The following is a 21,190-nucleotide window of genomic DNA, read 5'->3' as shown; positions in this document are numbered from 1 at the left end:
CTGCTATTGTTGGCAATTTGGGTTTTTTTCTAGCTATTTCTTCCTACACAGTGACCTAATGTTCTCCTTAATTTTTAGGCTGAAACACAAGAAATTTATCATGAGCCATTATCTTCAATAACTGTTTCCACTGGGAGTTTTTTAAGTTACGAAAACATAGATTTGAGCCTTACAGAGCCAGGTATGAGTATCAAAATGTTTATAAACAAATTGAAAGTCAAGCACCAGTTGAGTTGCAGTACAGTGATGAGAGCTAACCTTGTTTTTCAGAATGTGCTGAGAGGGATTGTTTTTTAAATCTCAAAAGTAAAGTAATCACGCCTTTAGAATATTGGACAGTATGATATTCTGAACATGTTTGGAAGTCACAGTGAGGCTCTATCAATCTCCAGTAGCACATTGAGCAGGGTCTGCTAATATCGGTGGGAACTACCAAGCACGTTTCTTGGTTGTACTGATTCCTTATCAATGTATGTTGCTATGTCTGTCTGCTAAAATCTGTCTCAAAGGAAGTACCCAGCCATTAAGTATTTTCATTAAACCCCATTTTCAGAGTCATTCCCAGAGCATGTGGACCATAGGGAACAAGAACCTCCTGCCGGTAAAGAACAGGACACAAATGTTTCAAGTTCTAGAGTTCCTTCAACACAAGATATTTTTCAAAGACAGGACTCTCAGGGCGTCCATAAACCTCTTTTATGTGCAGTGGAAACATTGACATGTGGTCAGACACACATTCAACAGATGAGAGACAAGTACATTAATGAAACAAATTTGATAACTGAAAAAACAGACTTTTGGGGTAAGTTTTATTTAAAAGTAAGACTTTTAAAATAAATATGTCTATGTAAACTAAGTGTTCTTCATTTTTAACCTATCATCCTTTTCAGTTGGGAGAAGTGATTGTTTGAGCTTTGTGTTTTGATGGCTTGCTGTAGCAATTATAACATGGAAAACACTGAGGAGGGCACTTAGGGAAAGGAGCTCTGGAATCAGACTGAAGACCATGTGGAAGAGATGAGCAGGTCTTCCCTTACCTTTGCAAAGTTACCTATAGCAGTGGAGGCAGTACTGCCTGTATTGAGCACATAAACTTAAGTCATACAGACCCTATGACTGTTTCCTGAGACCACAGGCAGCTTACTCTTCATCTTCTGTAGAAGAGGTGTTGGAAATAATACACATAAAGTGAAATAATACACATGAAGTACAGTGTCTGGCCCATGGTAGCACTCAGTATAGTGAGCTTTTCTTAAGTAATTGATCCCCAAATGACTTGAGAGTAACAAAGCTTATTGTAGCAGAGCAGTGACCCTAATGGCATCTTATTCCTAAACCCCATAAAGACTTTGAGGCTAGTAGAAATGGAAACTTAAATTTGTCAAAGGGTTTGGAAACCACCCCCACCCCCAACTTTTGCATCAGAAATAATGATAGGGCTTAATTTGAAAGCATCTGCTGGTAATGAGAATAATGGAAATAATTTTGTTGAGTTGCAGTTACCTTAAAATAACCTTTATGAATATGTTCTTAGTACTCCTTTTCTAGGCTTTACTTTTAAGATAAATGTCTTTGTCTTTTTCTTTTCCCTTAAAATTCCAACAGTTGACTTTGACTTTCCAGAATTGGAGCACAGTTTTCCAAATCTGCATCGTCAGCTATTTAAACCCTTAGAACCACATCCAGATTTTGATTTGTTATCATGTTTCTCTGGAATTTCTCAAGACAGCAAAGACTTTAACCAGGTAAAGTAGATGCTTCTTTGCAGTGAATTTCAAAACACAGTCTGTCTTTTCTTCTCTTAGAATAGAAGAATGATTCTTAGCCTTGGCTGCCAACTAAAATCATCTGGTGAGCTTTTAGCTACCAGTGCCCAGACTGTGGCGGTGGTGGTTTGGTTGCTAAGTCATGTCCGACTCTTGCGACCCTGTGGACTGTAGCCTGCCAGGCTCAGACTGTACCTCCGACCAATTAAATCAGAAAATCTAGGAATGGTCAGATAAAATGGTTACAATGTGGAACCAAGATTGAAAATAGGTGCATCAGAATTTGGTCCCAACAGCTTTATTTCTAGCTATTTTTTATGGGTCATTCCATAAAAACTTGAGAACATTTTTATTGTTAGTTTTCAGGGGTTTTTTGGGGGGGGTTACTTTGATGGAATTTAGTCTTAGTCAGGTAAATAGAATGTTGCAAAATTTTGAGTCTCCTCCTACAGAGTAAAGGAGCTAAGATTCAAACGTGGGTCTTTCTGTTTCCAGGCAGCTCTGCATAGTTCCTGCTTATCAGAAAATGATTCAGTCATGTTCTGAACTGTGTCTTGTTAGTTAATACAGTTTGTTTTCTAAATAAAAAGTCTCTTCCATATTTCCTAAAGTGAAAGAATTGGGTTTGAATAAGCAAGTTGTTAATGTGATAGTGAAGTGGTAATTAAGGAAGTGCAATAGCAAAGAAACATGAGGATTTGTTGATGCAACTGGTAACACAGCCTTTCCCTGTTTCCCATCAGAGGTCAGGTTCTTCCTGTGAAAGCCTCCGTGCTACTCCATCCCCCAAAAGTATGGCTTCTTTTACAGCACTGAGGAGGGCCAGCCTGCATTCTTCTAACACCAGTCTGAACCAGCAGCCTGACCCTAACTTGGCTTGTGACACAGCTCAGAGTTTTGCTGCAGAAGATATTGAGGGTATGCAGAAGTTTGGAAAAGTTAAATAAAGCTCAACAGTTTCTCATGGTTGTTCATATCATTTTTCCTTGGAAATTGTGCCTAGTAGCTCTTGGTTTGTCTCCACTTATACCTTTATTCCTTTTAAGGGTAGTAAGTGCTGCCTCTTTAGTTTCCCTACCTCAGCTCTTACAGTTAAAGTATCCTTCTAAAACTTTTTATACAAATTATGTGTGTGTGTGTGTATATATATATATATGTACACACATCATACCCATCTGTGAGACATGAATGTGTTAGTCTGTCTTTCAGTTATAAAGTCAATATTCTGTTATGGGGGAAAGTCCTCATTGTGTCTAACAGCTATATTTCCTTTATTAAATATAGGAGAAAATACATGGTGTGAGCAGTAATTATTTGAAAATCAGTGACTGTCCTTTAGCTTCCTGTTCTTGTTTGTGTACATCAGTTTTTGTTTCTGAACTTTATTAGTAACCTAGCTTTATTTATAATTTTCTCAGAAATTGTTAGAGACTATATCCAAGTTTTACAACACTTAATTATGATCAACTGATCTCTTACAGGGTCTGAACAATCTTTTCGACAACTTCAACCAGAATATTCTTCACAGGAAGGGAGCCAGCATGCTGATCAACCAAGCGCTTTTAGCATTGAAGCGAGCGCTTCCCAAAATGTGGAAAATCAGAACTGTTCCTCTGAACAAAATGAACTGTTACAAAACAAGCAAAAAAGTGTTCATTTCCAGCTCTCAGTAGGAAATTTGCCAAGTTCGGTCTTCAATTCATCTGGTGAGGCTAATGTATTTCATCAATTAAATCTACAGCACAGCACTACATGTGGTTCTACCTCTAGTGAGTGGTCAATAAAAGACCAACCAGAAGAAGGCAGAAAAGAAAGACTGGGCATTGAAAAACTGTCAGAAAGACTTGATACAGTGTTACAAGGTCAAGGACTCACTGATGATAAAAAAGAAACCTGTGATTTAAATCCACAAGTAGAGGAAATTGACTCTCATTTATGTGTAAGGACAGTAGAGATGGGAACTTCAATTCAAATACCATATCCACTCACTGTTCACAATGAAAAATGTCTTCAAGACTCAACTATGGCAGGAATTCCAACAATCGTAGGAAATCCATCTCAACTTGGACAATCAGAGCTCTTGATAAATTCTGGATCATTTTCATTACAGAGATCTATTCCAGTCTGGGTAAGTGAAATCTGTGCTGTATACTTGAATTCATTTTCAGGAAAGACTTTGAAAACAAAATTGCAGGACATGCAACAAAGCTACTTTTTCACATTCCTATCTGAGATAGTCTCATAATCATTGGAAATCTCCAATGAAATGCAGAAATGACAAATTTTTTAACTTGACCTCCCTCTGAATTTTACGTATCTTTCTCTCCAATTTACATTTCTCTTCTCCAGCTTACCTGAAAAATTACAGCTAAGCCTGTGCTTCAGCAGTCACCTAAACATAGCTTTTACCTTCTAGTACTGTTTGTCCTGCCATGGGTAAGCAGAAAATAAGGTGTTTTGGTCACCTTTTGGATTTTCTTGTATTCTTTTTAAGTATTAAAGGTTGTTCTCTTACAAAGGATGCTCTAGCATCCTACATTTGGCTGCAGCCCAGTAGCCAGCCACTGCTCCATTTAGGTAGGATGCAGACTCTGATTCTGTACAGCCCCTACTCAGTCTGGCCACCTAGTCCCGTGAGCGTTTGGCTTTATAATGCACAGAGTAGATCTTCTCTGGTGTCAATAGTTGAACAACCTGTTCTTCCATAATGTACATTATTCCCTTCTGAATGTGGTTTCCCTTTTGTTACACAGGAAACAGAATCTGGCCATGGTATAATGGAAGAACCAGAACTTACATTGACAAGCACCAGTGATATCAGTATTGCCGAAATGGATTTTGCAAACTTAACCCTAGAAGAAAAGAGAGATGAGGCAAAGAGCTGTTTTCAGGTAAATTTCACAGCTCTCATTAATAAACCTCAATTACATAGCAACCCATTGTTGAAATTTAGGGGGTAAGGGTATTTTTACTTTGCTTTTTACGTGACATTTCTTTTTACAGTATCACTGTATGAATGTGCTCACAGTAGAAAACTGACAGTGGGTAAGCTGATAGGGCTACTAGCTGCTGGTGCTTAGCCTTCAGTCATGTCTGCCTCTGAGCGACTCCCACCAGGCTCCTCTGTCCTTGAGGACAGACTCTTCTGTCCAGGCAAGAATACTGGAGTGGGTAGCCTATCCCATCTCCACGTAAACTTCCTAACCCAGCAATCGAACCAGGGTCTCCTGCATTGCAGGCAGATTCTTCACCAGTTGAGCTATGAGGGAAGCACATGGTACAAAACAGTGTTAACAAAGTGCTATTCAGTTTAGTCACAGTCACGTCTGACTTTGTGACCCCAAGGACTGCAGCATGCCAGGCTTCCTTGTCCATCACCAACTCCTGGAGCTTGCTCAAACTCATGCCCATTGAGTTGGTGATGCCATAAAACTAACTTGTCCTCTGTCATCCCCTTCTCCAGCCTTCAGTCTTTCCCAGCATCAGTCTTTTCCAGTGAGTCTGTTCTTTGCATCAGGTGGCCAAAGTAGTGGAGCTTCAGCATCAGTCCAGCCAATGAATATTCAGGACTGATTTCCTTTAAGATTGGATCTTAAATGCAGTCTTAAATGGTTGGATCTCCTTGCAGTCCAAGGGATTCTCAAGAGTCTTTTCCAACACCACAGTATAAAAGCATCAATTCTTCAGCTTTCTTTGTAGTCCAATTCTCACATCCATACATTACCGGAAAAAAACATAGCCTGGACCTTTGTCAGCAAAATAATGTCTCTGCTTTTTAATATGCTGTCTAGGTTGGTCATAGCTTTTCTTCCAAGGAGCAAGCATCTTTTAATTTCATGGCTGCAGTCACCATCCACAGGGATTTTGGAGCCCAAGAAAATAAAAGTCTGTTTCCATTGTTTCCCCATCTATTTCCCATAAAGTGATAGGACTGGATGCCATGATCTTTGTTTTTTGAATGTTGAGTTTTAAAACAGCTCTTTCACTCTTCTCTTTCACCCTCTTCAAGAAGCTCTTCATATCCTCTTCACTTTCTGCCATAAGGGTGGTGTCATCTGCATATCTAAAGTTTTTGATATTTCTCCTGGCAATCCTTGATTCCAGCTTGTGCTTCATCTAGACTGGCATTTCACATGATGTACTCTGCATATAAATTAAATAAGCAGGGTAACAATATACAGCCTTGATATTCTCCTTTCCCAATCTGGAACCAGTCCATTGTTCCATGTCCAGTTCTAACTTGATTCTCAGGAGGCAGATTAGGTGGTGTGGTATTCCCATCTCTTGAAGAATTTTACACAAGTTTGTTGTGATCCACACAAAGTTTTGTGATCCACAGTCAAAGGCTTTGGCAGTCAATAAACCAGATATTTTCCTGGAGCTCTTGTTTGTTCTATGATCCAGTGAAGTGAAGTTGCTCAGTCGTGTCCGATTCTTTGCAACCTCATGAATTGTAGCCTGTCAGGCTCCTCTGTCCATGGGATTTTCCAGGCAAGAATACTAGAGTGGGTTGCCATTTCCTTCGCCAGTAGATGCTGGCAGTTTGACCTTTGGCTCCTCTGCCTTTTCTAAATCTAGCTTAAACATCTGGAAGTTCTCTGTTCATGTACTGTTGAAGCCTTGCTTGGAGAATTTTGAGCATTACTTTGCTCGCATGAGATGAGTGCAATTGTGCTGTAGTTTGAACATTCTTTGGCATTGCCTTTCTTTGGGATTGGAATGGAAATTGACCATTTCCAGTCCTGTGTCCACTGCTGAGTTTCCCAAATTTGCTAGTGTATTGAGTGCAGCACTTTAACAGCATCATCTTTTAGGATTTGAAATAGCTCAACCTGGAATTCCTTCACCTCCACTAGCTTTGATTGTGATGCTTCCTATGGCCCACTTGACTTTGCACTCCAGGATGGTTGGTTGTAGGTGTGATCATGTTATTGTGGTTATCTGGATCATGAAGGTCTATTTTGTACAGTTCTTCTATGTATCCTTGCCACCTTTTCTTACTGTCTTCTGCTTCTATTAGGTCCATACCGTTTCTGTCCTCTATTGTGCCCATCTTTGCATGAAATGTCCCCTTGGTATCTGTAATTTTCTTGAAGAGATCTCTGGTCTTTTCCATTCTATTGGTTTTGTCTGTTTCTTTGATCTTTGGAACTCTGAGTTCAGATGAGTGTGTCTTCCCTTTTCTCCTTTGCCTTTCTCTCCTCTTCTCTGTAAGGGCCCCTCAGCCAGCCATTTTGCTTTTTTGCATTTTTCTTCAGGATGGTCTTGATCACTGCCTCCCGTGCAGTGTCCTGTAGTTTTTTAGGCACTCTATCGGATCTAATCCCTTGAAATCTATTTGTCACTTCCACTGTATAATTTTTAAGGATTTCATTTAGTGGTTTCTAGTGAGGTTTCCTATTTCCTTAAGTCTGAATTTGGCAATAAGGAGTTCATGATCTCAGCCATCGTCAGTTCGTCTTTGTTTTGGCTGACTGTATAGAGTTGCTCCATCTTCGCCTACAAAGCATATAATCAGTCTGATTTTGGTATTGACCATCTGGCAATGTCCATGTGTAGAGTCATCTCCTGTGTAGGGTTAGGGTTGGAAGAGTGTGTTTGCTGTGGTGGTAGTGGTGGTTTAGTTACTAAGAAAGTGAAGTCGCTCAGTCCTGTCCGACCCCATGGACTGTAGCCTACCAGGCTCCTCCGTCCATGGGATTCTCCAGGCAAGAACTGGAATGGGTTGCCATTTCCTTCTCCAGGGGATCTTCCCAACCCAAGAATTGAACCCAGGTCTCCTGCATTGCAGGAGCTGAGGGAAGTTTCCTGGGTACTCTGCTTCATTTGGTATCCAAAATGAAACTTGCCCATTACTCCATGTATCTCTTGACTTCCTACTTTTGCATTCCCTGTGATGAAAAGGACATCTTTTTTGGGTGTTTGTTAGTTCTAGAAGGTCTTGTAAGTCATAGAACTGTTCAACTTTAGCTTCTTTGCCATTGCTGTTTGGGGCATAGACTTGGATTACTGTTAGTCAATGGTTTGCCTTTGGAAACAAGTAGAGATCACCATCATTTGACAGTGCACCCAAATACTGCATTTCAGACTCTTGTTGACTAAGAGGGCTTCTTCTAAGAGATATAATGGTCATCTAAGTTAAATTCACCCATTCCAGTCCATTTAAATCCGTTTAGATTCCTAAAGTGATGTTCACTCTTGCTATCTCGTTTGACCACTTCCAATTTGATTCATGGACCTAACATTACAGGTTCCTCTGCAGTATTGTTCTTCATACAGCACTGGACCATCACCAGCCCCATCCTACAGTGTTTTCACTTTGGCTCCATCTCTTTTGCTGACCTGAGGAGTTCCATCTTTCAGAGTTGTATTGTCTTTTCATACTGTTTATGGGGTTCGCAAAGCTTCTCCAGTGGGCCACGTTTCCTCAGAACTCTCCACCATGACCTGTCTTGGACAGTTTCATTGAGCCTTTCATCCTCACAAGGCTGTAGTCCATGTGAGTGAGTGGCTGGATAACTAAATTAAGTGCTATTGCTTTGTAAGTTTTCCTTTACATTTTTCAGTTCTTGCTTGGCTCATACTTTCAATTTTTGAAGGTCATCTGCTGTGGTTAACGCAGAATAACTTTAGGACTGAATTTTCCAGAAAGGCAGTTCCAAAAGAACTACAATAAAGTCTATAAAAGTCTTCTCTGAAATGGTAAAGTCTTCTATGACTTTCTTACAATTAGGTGAGTGAATTTCTGCCTCTTATGTCAGAAACAGAAAACTCAGATTATCCAGCTATGTCAGAACATCCACTGGAGAAACCAACTGTGTCTGCAGGTATGTGCATCAGATTGGTGAACCCACACCCATTCATGAGAACTTGAATTTGTGTACTGCTGACATACTTTTTAAAAACATTTTAAACAGAAACCTTTTCAAGATGTACAGCTGCACCAGAGAGCTTACAAGAAGCATTCATAAAAAGAAAAAAGGCATTTATAGAGAGATCCTCACAGAGACATAAAGAGATAAAGGACAAAGTTCATGCCTCTGGAAATTCTCAAACCAAAACAATAACGGAGAAAACTACAGGTATCTGTTATCAAAGAGAATTATGTATTTACTTAGTGGTTTTACTCGGTGGCATTATGTATTTTACTCCATGGCTTGTTCTCCACTCAGGTTCCTTTGTGAGTCACCTAAAGGGTATGAGTAAAGTTAGGGTGTCTCTCCCTGAAGATACAAAGACTGCACCACCCCATACACACAAAAGGACACTAGGGTATGTATATGGATTTATATGTATTTGATAGGCAAAGGAATGGCAACCCACTTCATGGGACAATCCCTTGGCTACAGCTCATGGAGTAGCATAGTCAGATGCAACTTTAGTGACTATACATGTATCTGAAGTGTGTGTCTTTAATTCCATACAAATTTCTTATAGATTACACCTTCAATTAGCTGAAATGAAAAAGCAAAAGGAAGAGAAAGCAAAGCAAGATGCACATGCCCAAAACAGAGCAAGGACAACAGAATTTCATAAGGTAAGCAGCATCCCATACATACCCCCAACTTTTCATGTCTAAGGCACATTCAGAGCTTGATATTAATAATAACTGATATTATTTCCTCCACAGAAAACATTAGAGAAGCTTCGAGCCAAAAATACGTGCTGACTTTCTGCACAAAGGTTTCTTTTTATTCATAACATAGGCAAAGTTATTTAAGTCAATAAATTTTTAAGGATTTTCACACTTCCTGATTCTTTGCACTGCCAGTCACCATAGCTCCTCCATAGTTGTCATCTTCAAGGTAGCCCTGAAGAAGAGTAGATACTGGTTAAATCTGGAAGACATTTACACTTTCCCACATCACCAGTCATGGATATGAGCAGCTTGTATCTCCATTAGGAAAACACAGCACTATCGAGTGACTATTATATCCAATGGAGAATTCAATCTTTGGTCACAGCGTTAAGGGCTCCAGGATTTGGTCCCATCAGCCCTCTTTGAAATGACCTACAAAAATTATTTTCTCTAATGTGTACATACCTTTCAAAAAGTTCTGCTCAATCCACAGCTGTGCTGCCTGTGTAACAGAAATATTAAAGGTTTCATTTTCAGAGATGCTCATGTAAAGTTCTGAAGCCAGCTTCCCCAGTAATAAACTAGAAAACAACTCCAGAAATATAGGCATAGACTATTCAATGCTAGGCATAGACCAGCAATGTCTGGGTATTATAAAACCTGATTAGAAAAATGGTTGTGTTCTATTTATACTAGAATGGTGCTGACCTTCACAAGTTGTTAATTAAGGCTAATAAAGTGTTCCCAACAGGCTGAATGCTAACAAAGTAGCAGGAAGAAAAACCTAGTTGGGATTTGTTTTATGGTCATGTCCACGGCAAATGAGAAACTGCATTCTAAAAGCCTTGGTAATGACCATGAAAACCTGACATAAAACAAATTACTTGCCACAGTTGTTTTAGTTGGGCCTCTTAGATCTTCAATGGAGTTCACTTCAAAGTTTGCCACCTACAGAAAAGGATTTTAACAATAACTGAGACTGATTCAGTTCCATTTTCATTCATACCTAAACTTTGTTGCAAAACATAAATGTCCTCAATCTTGAAGCTTTCATGTTTTAAGATACAGTTTAATTCGGATGTTCAGAAAGGCTGTTTTCACTCAGCCCATTCAGAGCAGTTGAACAATTTGCCCATCATCATAACATCACTGAAAAAACAGTAAAACACCTAATGGGCTGTTTAACGTCTACTTTTTTTCATTAAATACAAGAGGGGAGAAATGAAAATCTTACCTGTAATCTTCCAGATCCAATTTCCTCAAGCAGTTTACTATAGGATCCTAGAAGTGAAATATAGCAAGTATACTGGTCTTTATTCCTTCATCTTTCCTAATACTGAAAAGCCATATTATATCCAATTTTTACTCATGAGCCTAGCCAAAAAAAAAAAAAAATGTTACAGGTCTCATTGTCACCACTGCAATAAAATTACAGTGATGGAAGCAAAACCTGTGTTCTCAATGTAGCCACATTAACAGTTTCATGGACCCCATGAACAAGTGCCCATTTTCAGTAGAATGAGGCTTTTTAAGTAAGTTTCCCAAGCTTAAGAGAATGTGCAAAAGGCTTCTTCTGCACCTGTACAGCTCCAGTACTCTTGCCTGGAAAATCCCATGGACGGAGAAGGCTGGTAGGCTACAGTCCATGGGGTTGCTAAGAGTTGGAAACAACTGAGCACTTTTCATTTTCATGCATTGGAGAAGGAAATGGCAACCCACTCCAGTGTTCTTGCCAGGGGGAGCCTGGTGGGCTGCCGTCTACAGGGTCGCAGTCAGACATGACTGAAGTGACTTAGGATCACCTGTATGTATAGAAGTTCCGCTTTGCTAAGCATGCTATCAGTAAAGGAAAGCTGCTAAAAGCAACAGAAAGTGAAAAGCGAAATACCTGTTTAGGGTCAGGAGATGGGATCTGTCTAGTTCTTAATGACAACCGTAGAAAAAAAAAGTATTAGTTACTACTGAAGATTATGTCAAACTGAACAGTATAAGAAACTAAAAGGATACTGTATCAGTAGAAATACCAGGTCTAACATGCACAAAGCAAAAAAACCAACGATGCCAGATACTGAATTTATATCGCACTGTCTTTTGAACAGCCAGCAGGAACAAACTGCTGAATGCAGATACCATGCAGTGCAATTATGATTGAACTGGAACCACCCCAACCTCATTCTGTAATGATACTATCTGAGAAATTTACTTTGACACACACCTCTAAAATTTTTGTAACGTGAAATAATTTTTTCCTATTTGTCATTACAGCAAGGCAACTACATTAACTCTTATCTTAAATTATAAACTTAGTCGTTACCTTTTTACCCTCTCTATACCTATAAAACTCTCACATAGGAAACTATCCAATCATACTTGATGTTTACATGTTAGTTTAATAAAGTATGCAAAGGACCAGGGCATTTCCATGCCCTACACATGCTGTGTCTTCAGTTTTTTTTCCAATTCTGTAAGTACAAATATTACAGCAAATTTTTGGCCAAAATCTTGCTAATTCTGTTTTACAGCTAAATAACTAGCAGTCACAACAGTAATGGAATCCCATACTCAAAATTTCATTGTCATCAGAACTTCTGAATCCTATTTGAATAGAAATTAAATATTCTACTTACCTCTAAAAACTTACCAAGATCAAATCATATTAATTCCTGCAGATACCAAATAAAAGACTATGAGTTACTTACTCATGATTAAAAAACAAAAACCTAAATATATGCTTATTTAAACATTTTGTTATACTCAGCTCTATCAGAATTGAGTTTTAGTTCATATCTGTATCATTCAGCAGTTGAACATTAAATTCATCATCTGAACTGGAATGGTAACCCCCACTCCAAATTAGTCACTAACTAAAACTTACCCAAGTTATCACACCCTAAAACTTGACAGATCATTGGGATATGCCAATACCTAAGATTAAAAAAAAAACTGTTAGGTTTTTCATAGTTTAATTGGCAGCTATGTCTTGTAGTTCTTTCCCACAGATCTAACAGGTAGTTCTATGAGTAAAGGAAACTACAGAGTTACTCTATGAGGCGTTTCCAACGATGTAGGTTTATAGAAAAAGCCCCATCGGGATAGACCTCAACTGTTGCTTAATCATTGTTTAATTTTAAATTAAGTAATATAAAGAAATCATACTATGAATTAATCGCATGACATGTATTTTAAAATCAAAGTTAGGAAAGATAGTACAAAGTACCAAGTAGTTATTACAGCTGAACCAAAAAATTACATATGTAAATTTAAGCTTGATTATTAAGAACTTCATTACTACAATGTGTTTAACCTATGCAGTGCCCAGATTACTACAAAACTATTTAAATGAATTTTTGGCTTTAAATTGAGAACTAAAATGTAAAATATTTTCTCACTGATAACAATTATGAAAATACAGAAAAATGTTAATATGCCTGATGTTCTGACCATTTGGGGATCACTGAGGACAAATTTGGCATTTGTATATCATTCAGATTTATGAAATTGTTTCCTGTGTAGTCATTTCTAGCATTACACTATTAAATTTTCTACTTCATTTTAGTATATGCATCCCTTAAAAAATAGTGGGACTTCCCTGGTGATTTACTGGCTAAGACTCAGCACTTCTGCTGCAGGGGGTGTGGGTTCTATGCTCAACATCACTATTAGAGAAATGCAAATCAAAACTATAATCAAGTACCACCTCACACTGGTGAGAATGGCCATCGTTTAAAAGTCTACAAATAAACGCCAGACAGGGTGTTTCTTACATTGTTGGTGGGAATGTAGACTGGTACTGCCACTACAGTAGAGCTACCATATGAGCAATCCCACGCCAAGAAAAACATGGTTGGAAAGGATACCTGCACCTGTGTTCACTACAACACTGTTCCAAGATATGGAACCAACATAAATGTCCACTGAGAGATAAACTGAACTGAGAGGAAAAGATGTGTGGGAGGGGTGTATGAAAATGAAAATGATGCCATTTGTAGCAACATGGATGGACCCAGCAATATACAAAGCAAACTAAGTCAAAAATAGGTATCACTTATATGTGGAATCTTAACTACCACACAAATGAACACATCTATGAAACAGATAAAAACTTGTGGTTGGACAGGAGGTGGGGGTGTGGGGGAGCCATGGACTGGGAATGTTGGATTAGCAGATAAATTCACAAGATAAACAAGGGCTTACTATATAGCACAGGGAAATAATATTCTGCGATAGATCATAAGAGGAAAATTACATAACTGATTCACTTTGCTGTACAGCAGAAATTAGCATTGTAAATCAGCTATACTTAAAATTTGTAAAATAAATTGTATAGGCAGTGTTAGGAGATTAAAAATTCATATGCTTGAAGAGGAAAAGGAAATATCCGAGATTCTATAGCTTATAGTTCTGGGACCCTTTCCTGAAAGCAAATCCTGGCACAATGTCACTATAAAACATGCCAATCTGGAGATTCATTTTCTGAAATTACATGATGAATAGAAATTTAAAGTTGGCAAAAATGCCTTTCAAAAATTAAACCTCTGGAGAAGTTCTGACAATGTATCATATCTACACAAATCTGAACCAAACTCACCTAAAGCATTAGACATATCTTTGCAAAATCCAGACACTGTCCGAAGATAAAAGCCTAAAAAAAGAAGCCCATCTTTGTTTTATGTCAACATGAAAACTGAGTACTAGGATCAATACAGCTGGTAATTCAGAAGCTTATTTAACTTTACAGCCCTGGAAGCAATCTTTATGCTCATCAATACACACCCATTTTATGGATCATGTTCCTTCTTATCTGTATCAAAACTCATACTGAACAATGAGTTGTGGGTTGCAAAAGAGGATTTACTTTCGCACTTGTTTGTAAGTCTTTGTCCACAAATTAAACAAAAACAAACACAAGTGCTACTGTAAAATACATTATATACAGTGGTGATGAAAATGATATTTGAAATACAGGTAATTAGGAAGGGAAAATTAAGTTATTACAGTACTCAGCATTTCACACTAAACTCATCTAAGTAAAACAAAAACAGGAAGTTGTAGGTCCCCTAAGGTGAAAAAAAATTTGTTTATGTAACTTTTCAAGATTACAATCTGTTATTTGATTCAGTGCTCAAATGGTACCTTTAAGTTCTCTTACCTAGAAATAAACCATCATAGGCAAAAACAGTAGGACTTTTGTTTATTATTTGTCAAGTCAATCTCTGCAGTAACAGCCTCAATTTTTTCTACATAAATTTTTCTTATAATTACTACTTTAAGAGTTTCACAAATCTGTTTAAGTATTCTTTATTTTCTTACAGGGTTGTTTTTTGTAAGGCTGGCATATATAGACACTTATCTTCACTTTTATTCTGTTTACCTTGTCTGGTATTTATAATCCTATCTCTTCAGGCCATTTTCTCCTCTGTCCAGTGTTTAGATTTTGATGTTCTCTTTTTAAGCAAAGCAGTTTCTTCAGTATATTCCTCTTGATCCAAATATACATTCTTCTTCTTTGGAAATTCAGAACTTATTATGAAACAACTATTCTCCTGCATGAGAAATATTGGTAAGACATATGACCAATTTTACTGCACTAGTAATTACATACAACTAGGTTACCTAAAATAACCTGAAAATTACATTTGGATTTTTTAAAATTTGATATCCTAGTAACAATAAAACACATTAAAACTTACAATACTATTGACTTACTGACACAGTACTGGCTAATTGATGTTCTCAGTTATCTACACGATAAAAACCTCCCTTTGTCAACTCCTGCCCTCCCAAAATGAAATGGAATATCACTTACCACCAACTTAATATCACATTCATCATGTTCAAGGTTTGCTGCAATCTCCTCCTCTGCTCTGTAATATTAAAAACATTATCACTCAGTTGACAATAAATTCACAGCATACTGTTATGACATACAACTGAACCAGGAATACCAGTTGATTATCACTATTAAATATATTTAAGTATGAATACTTATTTAAGTCACATGGAATGAGGTTCGTGACACTGTACAGGAGACAGGGATCAAGACCATCCCCATGGAAAAGAAATGCAAAAAAGCAAAATGGCTGTCTGGGGAGGCCTTACAAATAGCTGTGAAGAGAAGTGAAAAGCAAAGGAGAAAAGGAAAGATGTAAGAAGAGATAAGAAAGCCTTCTTCAGCGATCAATGCAAAGAATTAGAGGAAAACAACAGAATGGGAAAGACTAGAGATCTCTTCAAGGAAATTAGAGATACCAAGGGAACATTTCATGCAAAGATGGGTTCGATCAAGGACAGAAATGGTATGGACCTAACAGAAGCAGAACATATTAAGAAAAGGTGGCAAGAATACACAGAAGAACTGTACAAAAAAGATCTTCACAACCCGGATAATCACAATGGTGTGATCACTCATTTAGAGCCAGACATCCTGGAATGTGAAGTCAAGTGGGCCTTAGAAAGCATTACTATGAACAAAGCTAGTGGAGGTGACAGAATTCCAGTTGAGCTATTTCAAATCCTGAAAGATGATGCTGTGAAAGTCCTGCACTCAATATGCCAGGAGATTTGGAAAACTCAGCAGTGGCCACAGGACTGGAAAAGGTCAGTTTTCATTCCAATCCCAAAGAAAGGCAATGCCAAAGAATGCTCAAACTACCGCACAACTGCACTCATCTCACACGCTAGTAAAGTAATGCTCAAAATTCTCCAAGCCAGGCTTCAACAATATGTGAACCGTGAACTCCCTGATGTTCAAGCTGGTTTTAGAAAAGGCAGAAGAACCAGAGATCAAATTGCCAACATCTGCTGGATCATGGAAAAAGCAAGAGAGTTCCAGAAAAACATCTATTTCTGTTTTATTGACTATGCCAAAGCCTTTAACTCTGTGGATCACAATAAACTGGAAAATTCTGAGAGAGATGGGAATACAAGACCACCTGACCTGCCTCTTGAGAAATCTGTATGCAGGCCAGGAAGCAACAGTTAGAACTGGACATGGAACAACAGACTGGTTCCAAATAGGAAAAGGAGTACATCAAGGCTGTATATTGTCACCCTGCTTATTTAACTTATATGCAGATTACATCATGAGAAACGCTGGACTGGAAGAAACACAAGCTGGAATCAAGACTGCCGGGAGAAATATCAATAACCTCAGATATGCAGATGACACCACCCTTATGGCAGAGAGAGAAGAACTAAAAAGCCTCTTGATGAAAGTGAAAGAGAAGAATGAAAAAGTTGGCTTAAAGCTCAACATTCAGAAAACTAAGATCATGGCATCAGGTCCCATCACTTCATGGCAAATAGATGAGGAAACATGGAAAACAGTGACAGACTTTTATTCTCTTGGGCTCCAAAATCACTGCAGATGGTGACTGCAGCCAGGAAATTAATAGATGCTTGCTCCTTGGAAGAAAAGCCATGACCAACCTAGAGAGCATATTAAAAAGCAAAGATGTTACTTTGTCGATAAAGGTCAGTCTAGTCAAAGCTATGGTTTTTCCAACAGTTATGTATGGATGTGAGTGTTGGACCATAAAGAAAGGTGAGCACTGAAGAAATGGTTTTGAACTGTGGTGATGAAGACTCTTGAGAGTCCCTTAGACTGCAAGGAGATCCAGCCAATCAATCCTGAAAGAAATCAGCCCTAAATATTCCTTGGAAGGACTGATGCTCAAGCTGAAACTCCAATACTTTGGCCACCTGATGTAAAGAACCAACTCCTTGGACAAGACCCTGATGCTGAGAAAGATTAAAGGCAGGAGAAGAGGACAACAGAGGATGAAATGGTTGGATGGCATCACCAACTGGAGAGACATGAGTTTGAGCAAGCTCTGGGAGCTGGTGATGGACAGGGAAGCCTGGCATGCTGCAGTCCATGGAGTCCCAAAGAGTCAGACATGACTGAGCAACTGAACTGAACATTTAATATGAATTTTAAACATTAAAACTATTAAATCAAAATCTAAATAGTATAATGTGGAACAACATTAAAATTTAAAAGCATAACGTTCAAAATTGTTCCAATGTCTGAACTTACGCTGACTCTTCAATAGGAGAGAGAGATCCATCATCATCCAAGTATCTGTATCTTCGACTATCAAGGTCTTCTTTTTCTAAATCTTCAGCAACATTCATCTGTTTCAAGGATTCCTTGAGGTAGTATTCATACTTCAGTTTTTCAAGGTAGTTAAAAAATCCTCTTGCCACTGCTTGCTGTATACCAGAACATCCTGTTAAGTCACAGACTTGGAAAAAAATTTTCTGCCACAGCTTAGCAGATAGATGCTTATGTTCTAAAATAACAAGGAAGCTCTAACTCTGCCATATGGTGATCACCTCTATCAAACAAACACTGCTTATAAAAAGAATTCACTGTTCTACGAAGCGAGTTACCAAAGTTGGTACACCAAGAAAAACAAGCACAAATCTTGTATATGGTTTGGATGCTTCTAAAGATTTTTTTTTTAATGCAAATTGAAAAGTCTGTTTTAGTCACTTTTAAACATAAAAGGTTACTAATCCTTTCCAATAAATCAGATTTTAGAATAAGTGACTACAAATTATGCTGCTGCTGCTGAGTCACTTCACAGTTGTGTCCAATTCTGTGCGACCCCATAGACAGCAGCCCACCAGGCTCCCCTGTCCCTGGGATTCTCCAGGCAAGAACACTGGAGTGGGTTGCCATTTCCTTCTCCAATGCATGAAAGTGAAAGGTGAAAGTGAAGTCGCTCAGTCGCGTCCGACAAATTATACAGTCACTTAAAATTCAAATATTTGAGTCTGCTGCTACGAACTGGCTGATCTGTCAGCTGATTCTGTCAGAAATGAAACCTACTAAAGCCACTGTAACACGAAGGTCAGGTGTGGGTTTGACTTAGGTTATAGTAAAAGAACTAGGCATTATTTGAGTTTTAGGAATGATGTTTAAAACCTGTTTGGGTAAGAGCAAGGTATAAAATCGTCCTTGGATTTACATGCAGATATATCCACCCAATATACCAGTAAAGATTACATCCAGAAGCCGAAGGCAACTTTGAACTGAAGGATGGAGGTGGCATTTAAGTGGCAGTATAGTCAGGATAAAGAAGTATTATCAAAGTTGCAAGTTGCATGTTCCAGGTGTTACCTAAATTCTAAAAGTGACCAACAACTCATTTCACACATTTAAGCTGTGTATGAGCATATATAAATAATGACTCACCTCAAAGGTTAAAATTTTTCTCCAAGGTAATGGTTTTCTTCCATTTTCTGATTCTAAAAATGGGAAACCAGGTCTTTTGTCTTTAAATTGTTTGTCAGTAATTTGTGAGTATTTAGTGGTTCTCCTTCCTTTTGGTCTTCCCACGGATCTTCCCGTTGGCTTGTATTTCTTCTTTTTATGTTTACGTTTATTTTTGAATCTTTCAAAAATAGCCTTTAAAGTCAGTGGTCTTGGCTCTGTAGATGAGTCACTAGATGACTCTGTTGCCTGAGTACTTTTGGGTACGTGAACGAATTTTCTAATAGTGTTTCTTTGCCTCCGTTTAGGTGGGACAGGAACACACTGAGTTTTAAATAAGCTGCTACCAGAGGAACAGTTGTCACTAGAAAACAGGGAAAGATTAATCGCACCCTCTCAAATTACTGAATGTTTATTACCAGTAATGTTTTTAAAATCAAAGCAGGAAAACATGCTTAGAATAATTTCTTAAAAGATGGGCTCAGTACTAACAAACTGAAGTGGGCCATAATGCCACTGCCATGGTGATCTTCCTTTATGTAAGTTCCATAAAGGCATCCTGTTCACTGCTAGATCCTAAACGAAATAGGACAAAGCCTCCTCTAAATAAAACAAGAGTATCTTAGTAGAGAGGTATCTGATATGAATATACTAGAAGTGCTCATGCGATTTCCCAGTGAGATCAATGATTTAGACTAGATACCTTTCATTGTAATACATAAGCCAGCATTTAACGTGAAATAAGAACAAACTGATTTTAAAGTAAGACTCACTAACACCCATTTTCTTAGTTCAAAAACTTCAAAGGCCTGTCGAAACCAAGTTTTCCTTTTCTGTTCCAATTCTTATGCCTTCCCAGTAATTCAAATACAGTAAATACTGCCATCCAGTCTCTTATCCAGGAAAAATCTTTTTTTTTTTTTTTAAAGGCACTTACCTTTGATTCTCAGTTTCCACAGCTGAATCAGATGCCATTGTATAGTTAAGAGAATCCATTCTTGATCCAAGTCCCTCTCAAATTATCTTTTGCTTTCAATAGATTTTGGACCATATAAAATCTGGTAAATGTGGTGTAGTTTCCTTGAACAAATTAATGCCAACAGTTAGTAATCAGAGTAATGCAAATTTTGATGCAGCTGTGAGTTATGTAAATATGTAAATTAAGGCCATATCACTTACAAAGCCTTTAATATTTTCTGGTAGTAACTGTAAATTCAGATCAATTCTAAAATCTAGAGATTTGATTCACGGGTTCTGTTTCAAGTTTTGCCTCCATCTGTCCAATGGAATAAGATTCCAGAAGAGTAGGTAATTTCCAACAATATCAAGGAACTTTCCCAACAGGAAAAAATGTAACTTTAACCCTTAGCCATAGTAATGTACAATGAAGAGTATCCGTGTTCAACAGCAGAAGTTAACTACTATGTGTGGCCCAGGATAGCAGGGAAAATAATCATTAGGCCTTACTACCTCAATCCAAACTCCTGGTCTGGGATTTACTATTAGGGTATTAAAAGTTCTAAATTCTCCAAATTCTCAATAAAAGGCTTGCAGATAATGCCCGTTGTCTTTTTTTCACTTCCATGGATACAGTATTTTGGGCAAAATTTTTTAAAGGATAATAATGTCTTTTACTTCTCAACCTCCCTTGTAGAGGACGCCATCATTCTTCCACTGTTCGTTTTTAGCGTTTTAAGAGCGACATATTTCAAATACAGGAAGGCAACAGGTCACAAAGATCTCAAGCTTTGCAAAATCTAAGTCATGAAGTGAAGTCGATCAGTAGTGTCCGACTCCTTGCGACCCCATGGACTGTAGCCTCCCAGGCTCCTCCGTCCATGGGATTTTCCAGGCAAGAATACTGGAGTGGGTTGCCATTCCCTTCTCCAGGAGATCTTCCCAACCCAGGGATTGAATCCGGGTCTCCGGCTTTGTAGGTAGATGCTTAAGTGGATCCAATGGCAGCGATGGGTATTATCAAAACTAAAGCTAACACAATCTTTTCCGGAATTTGGAAAGCAATCCTGTGGAAGTACTGCTTCCTAGTCGGGGACTCTGCTGAGCGGACCACGCGGCCGCGAACAACTCGCCCTTAGCGTCTTGCGCGATCCTGGGGCAAGCGTCTCCAGGAGGCACCCACGTCGGGCGAGGACGGCGTCAGCAACGGCTACCTCGCACTCAGCCGCCATTTAGAGAATAAGCATTGTTTAATGCTCCATTTTAACATCCACTTCACGGGCCACGCTCGGGCCACGGTCGCAGCGCAGCCCTAGGGCCGCAGTCCACAACCACCGCGTGCCCTCCGCCATCAGGGCTCGACCCCCGCGGCTGGACCCCACCCCGCCCCGCCCCACAGGGCCCGGGAAAAGCCACAAGGCGACCGCTCCCCCGCCCCCAAGGCCCGGACGCCTGTGTCCTCTTTCCGACCCCTCCACAGAAGGATGGCGTATACCAACCTGCGCCGGCTGGGCACGGGCCTCTGCTGCGGACAGCAACCTACCCGACCACAGCACTCCGAAAGACAAACTGCAGACAACCACCGCCGCCGCCGCGCGGGAGGAAAGGCTGGGCGCGCCGCGCGCCCAAGCTAATAGTGGGGCGGAAGTCTCGCGATAACAACTGGAC

At 39.0% G+C, this 21,190-nt stretch overlaps 2 protein-coding genes and 8 non-coding genes across 26 annotated transcripts in view; 1 reads left to right on the top strand and 9 right to left on the bottom strand.

Annotated features, from left to right (window-relative positions):
- The window catches only part of CEP295 (centrosomal protein 295), a 48,668-nt gene extending 39,155 nt beyond the window's left edge, over positions 1-9,513 (top strand). The window contains exons 20-30 of one of the 4 annotated variants that reach the window (XM_040256487.1): positions 79-181; positions 554-802; positions 1,606-1,745; positions 2,510-2,684; positions 3,248-3,894; positions 4,520-4,657; positions 8,500-8,593; positions 8,684-8,848; positions 8,939-9,042; positions 9,247-9,303; positions 9,397-9,513. In XM_040256487.1, coding sequence (XP_040112421.1) covers positions 79-181; positions 554-802; positions 1,606-1,745; positions 2,510-2,684; positions 3,248-3,894; positions 4,520-4,657; positions 8,500-8,593; positions 8,684-8,848; positions 8,939-9,042; positions 9,247-9,303; positions 9,397-9,435 — 1,911 coding nt within the window. In that variant the 3' untranslated portion in view covers positions 9,436-9,513. Of the gene's footprint in view, positions 1-78; positions 182-553; positions 803-1,605; positions 1,746-2,509; positions 2,685-3,247; positions 3,895-4,519; positions 4,658-8,499; positions 8,594-8,683; positions 8,849-8,938; positions 9,043-9,246 lie in introns of all 4 variants that reach the window. The other 3 variants (XR_005723708.1, XM_040256489.1, XM_040256486.1) reach the window with 3 other exon arrangements.
- TAF1D (TATA-box binding protein associated factor, RNA polymerase I subunit D) lies at positions 9,430-21,169 on the bottom strand. 14 transcript variants are annotated; one of them, XR_005723712.1, is made up of 14 exons: positions 21,022-21,169; positions 19,503-19,645; positions 18,548-18,929; positions 17,384-17,559; positions 15,152-15,209; positions 14,717-14,888; positions 13,934-13,987; positions 12,221-12,270; positions 11,973-12,008; positions 11,234-11,267; positions 10,580-10,626; positions 10,230-10,293; positions 9,811-9,847; positions 9,437-9,577 (listed from the first exon to the last, which is right to left on the bottom strand). XR_005723712.1 is itself a non-coding variant. In XM_040256496.1 (7 exons), the coding sequence occupies exons 2-6, from the start codon at positions 19,559-19,561 to the stop codon at positions 14,745-14,747; spliced, it is 819 nt and encodes a 272-aa protein (XP_040112430.1). In that variant the 5' UTR covers positions 19,562-19,645; positions 21,022-21,167; the 3' UTR covers positions 12,315-13,987; positions 14,717-14,744. The 14 variants fall into 14 exon arrangements, 1 of the variants encoding a protein (XP_040112430.1); XR_005723717.1 differs by lacking the exon at positions 11,234-11,267 and having other exon boundaries at positions 9,430-9,577; positions 11,987-12,008; positions 21,022-21,156; XR_005723715.1 differs by having other exon boundaries at positions 9,433-9,577; positions 9,811-9,843; positions 11,234-12,008; positions 21,022-21,133.
- LOC120874921 lies at positions 9,653-9,779 on the bottom strand. Its single transcript, XR_005723762.1, has one exon. It is a non-coding gene; the product is annotated as a small nucleolar RNA SNORA25 (small nucleolar RNA).
- Positions 10,082-10,203, bottom strand: LOC120874925. The gene has a single exon (XR_005723766.1). It is a non-coding gene; the product is annotated as a small nucleolar RNA SNORA32 (small nucleolar RNA).
- On the bottom strand, positions 10,422-10,494 carry LOC120874919. The gene has a single exon (XR_005723760.1). It is a non-coding gene; the product is annotated as a small nucleolar RNA Z40 (small nucleolar RNA).
- LOC120874922 lies at positions 10,738-10,871 on the bottom strand. Its single transcript, XR_005723763.1, has one exon. It is a non-coding gene; the product is annotated as a small nucleolar RNA SNORA1 (small nucleolar RNA).
- On the bottom strand, positions 11,350-11,486 carry LOC120874920. The gene has a single exon (XR_005723761.1). It is a non-coding gene; the product is annotated as a small nucleolar RNA SNORA8 (small nucleolar RNA).
- On the bottom strand, positions 12,104-12,174 carry LOC120874934. The gene has a single exon (XR_005723773.1). It is a non-coding gene; the product is annotated as a small nucleolar RNA SNORD5 (small nucleolar RNA).
- On the bottom strand, positions 12,319-12,449 carry LOC120874926. The gene has a single exon (XR_005723767.1). It is a non-coding gene; the product is annotated as a small nucleolar RNA SNORA18 (small nucleolar RNA).
- Positions 14,132-14,258, bottom strand: LOC120874930. Its single transcript, XR_005723771.1, has one exon. It is a non-coding gene; the product is annotated as a small nucleolar RNA SNORA40 (small nucleolar RNA).
- Positions 21,170-21,190: the final 21 nt, after the last annotated feature.

Source organism: Oryx dammah, unplaced genomic scaffold (genome assembly GCF_014754425.2).
Source record: "Oryx dammah isolate SB20612 unplaced genomic scaffold, SCBI_Odam_1.1 HiC_scaffold_15, whole genome shotgun sequence".
Taxonomy (NCBI): Eukaryota; Metazoa; Chordata; class Mammalia; order Artiodactyla; family Bovidae; genus Oryx; species Oryx dammah.
Note: the sequence above shows the minus strand (reverse complement) of the source record. Positions and strands in the feature narration are given on the sequence as shown.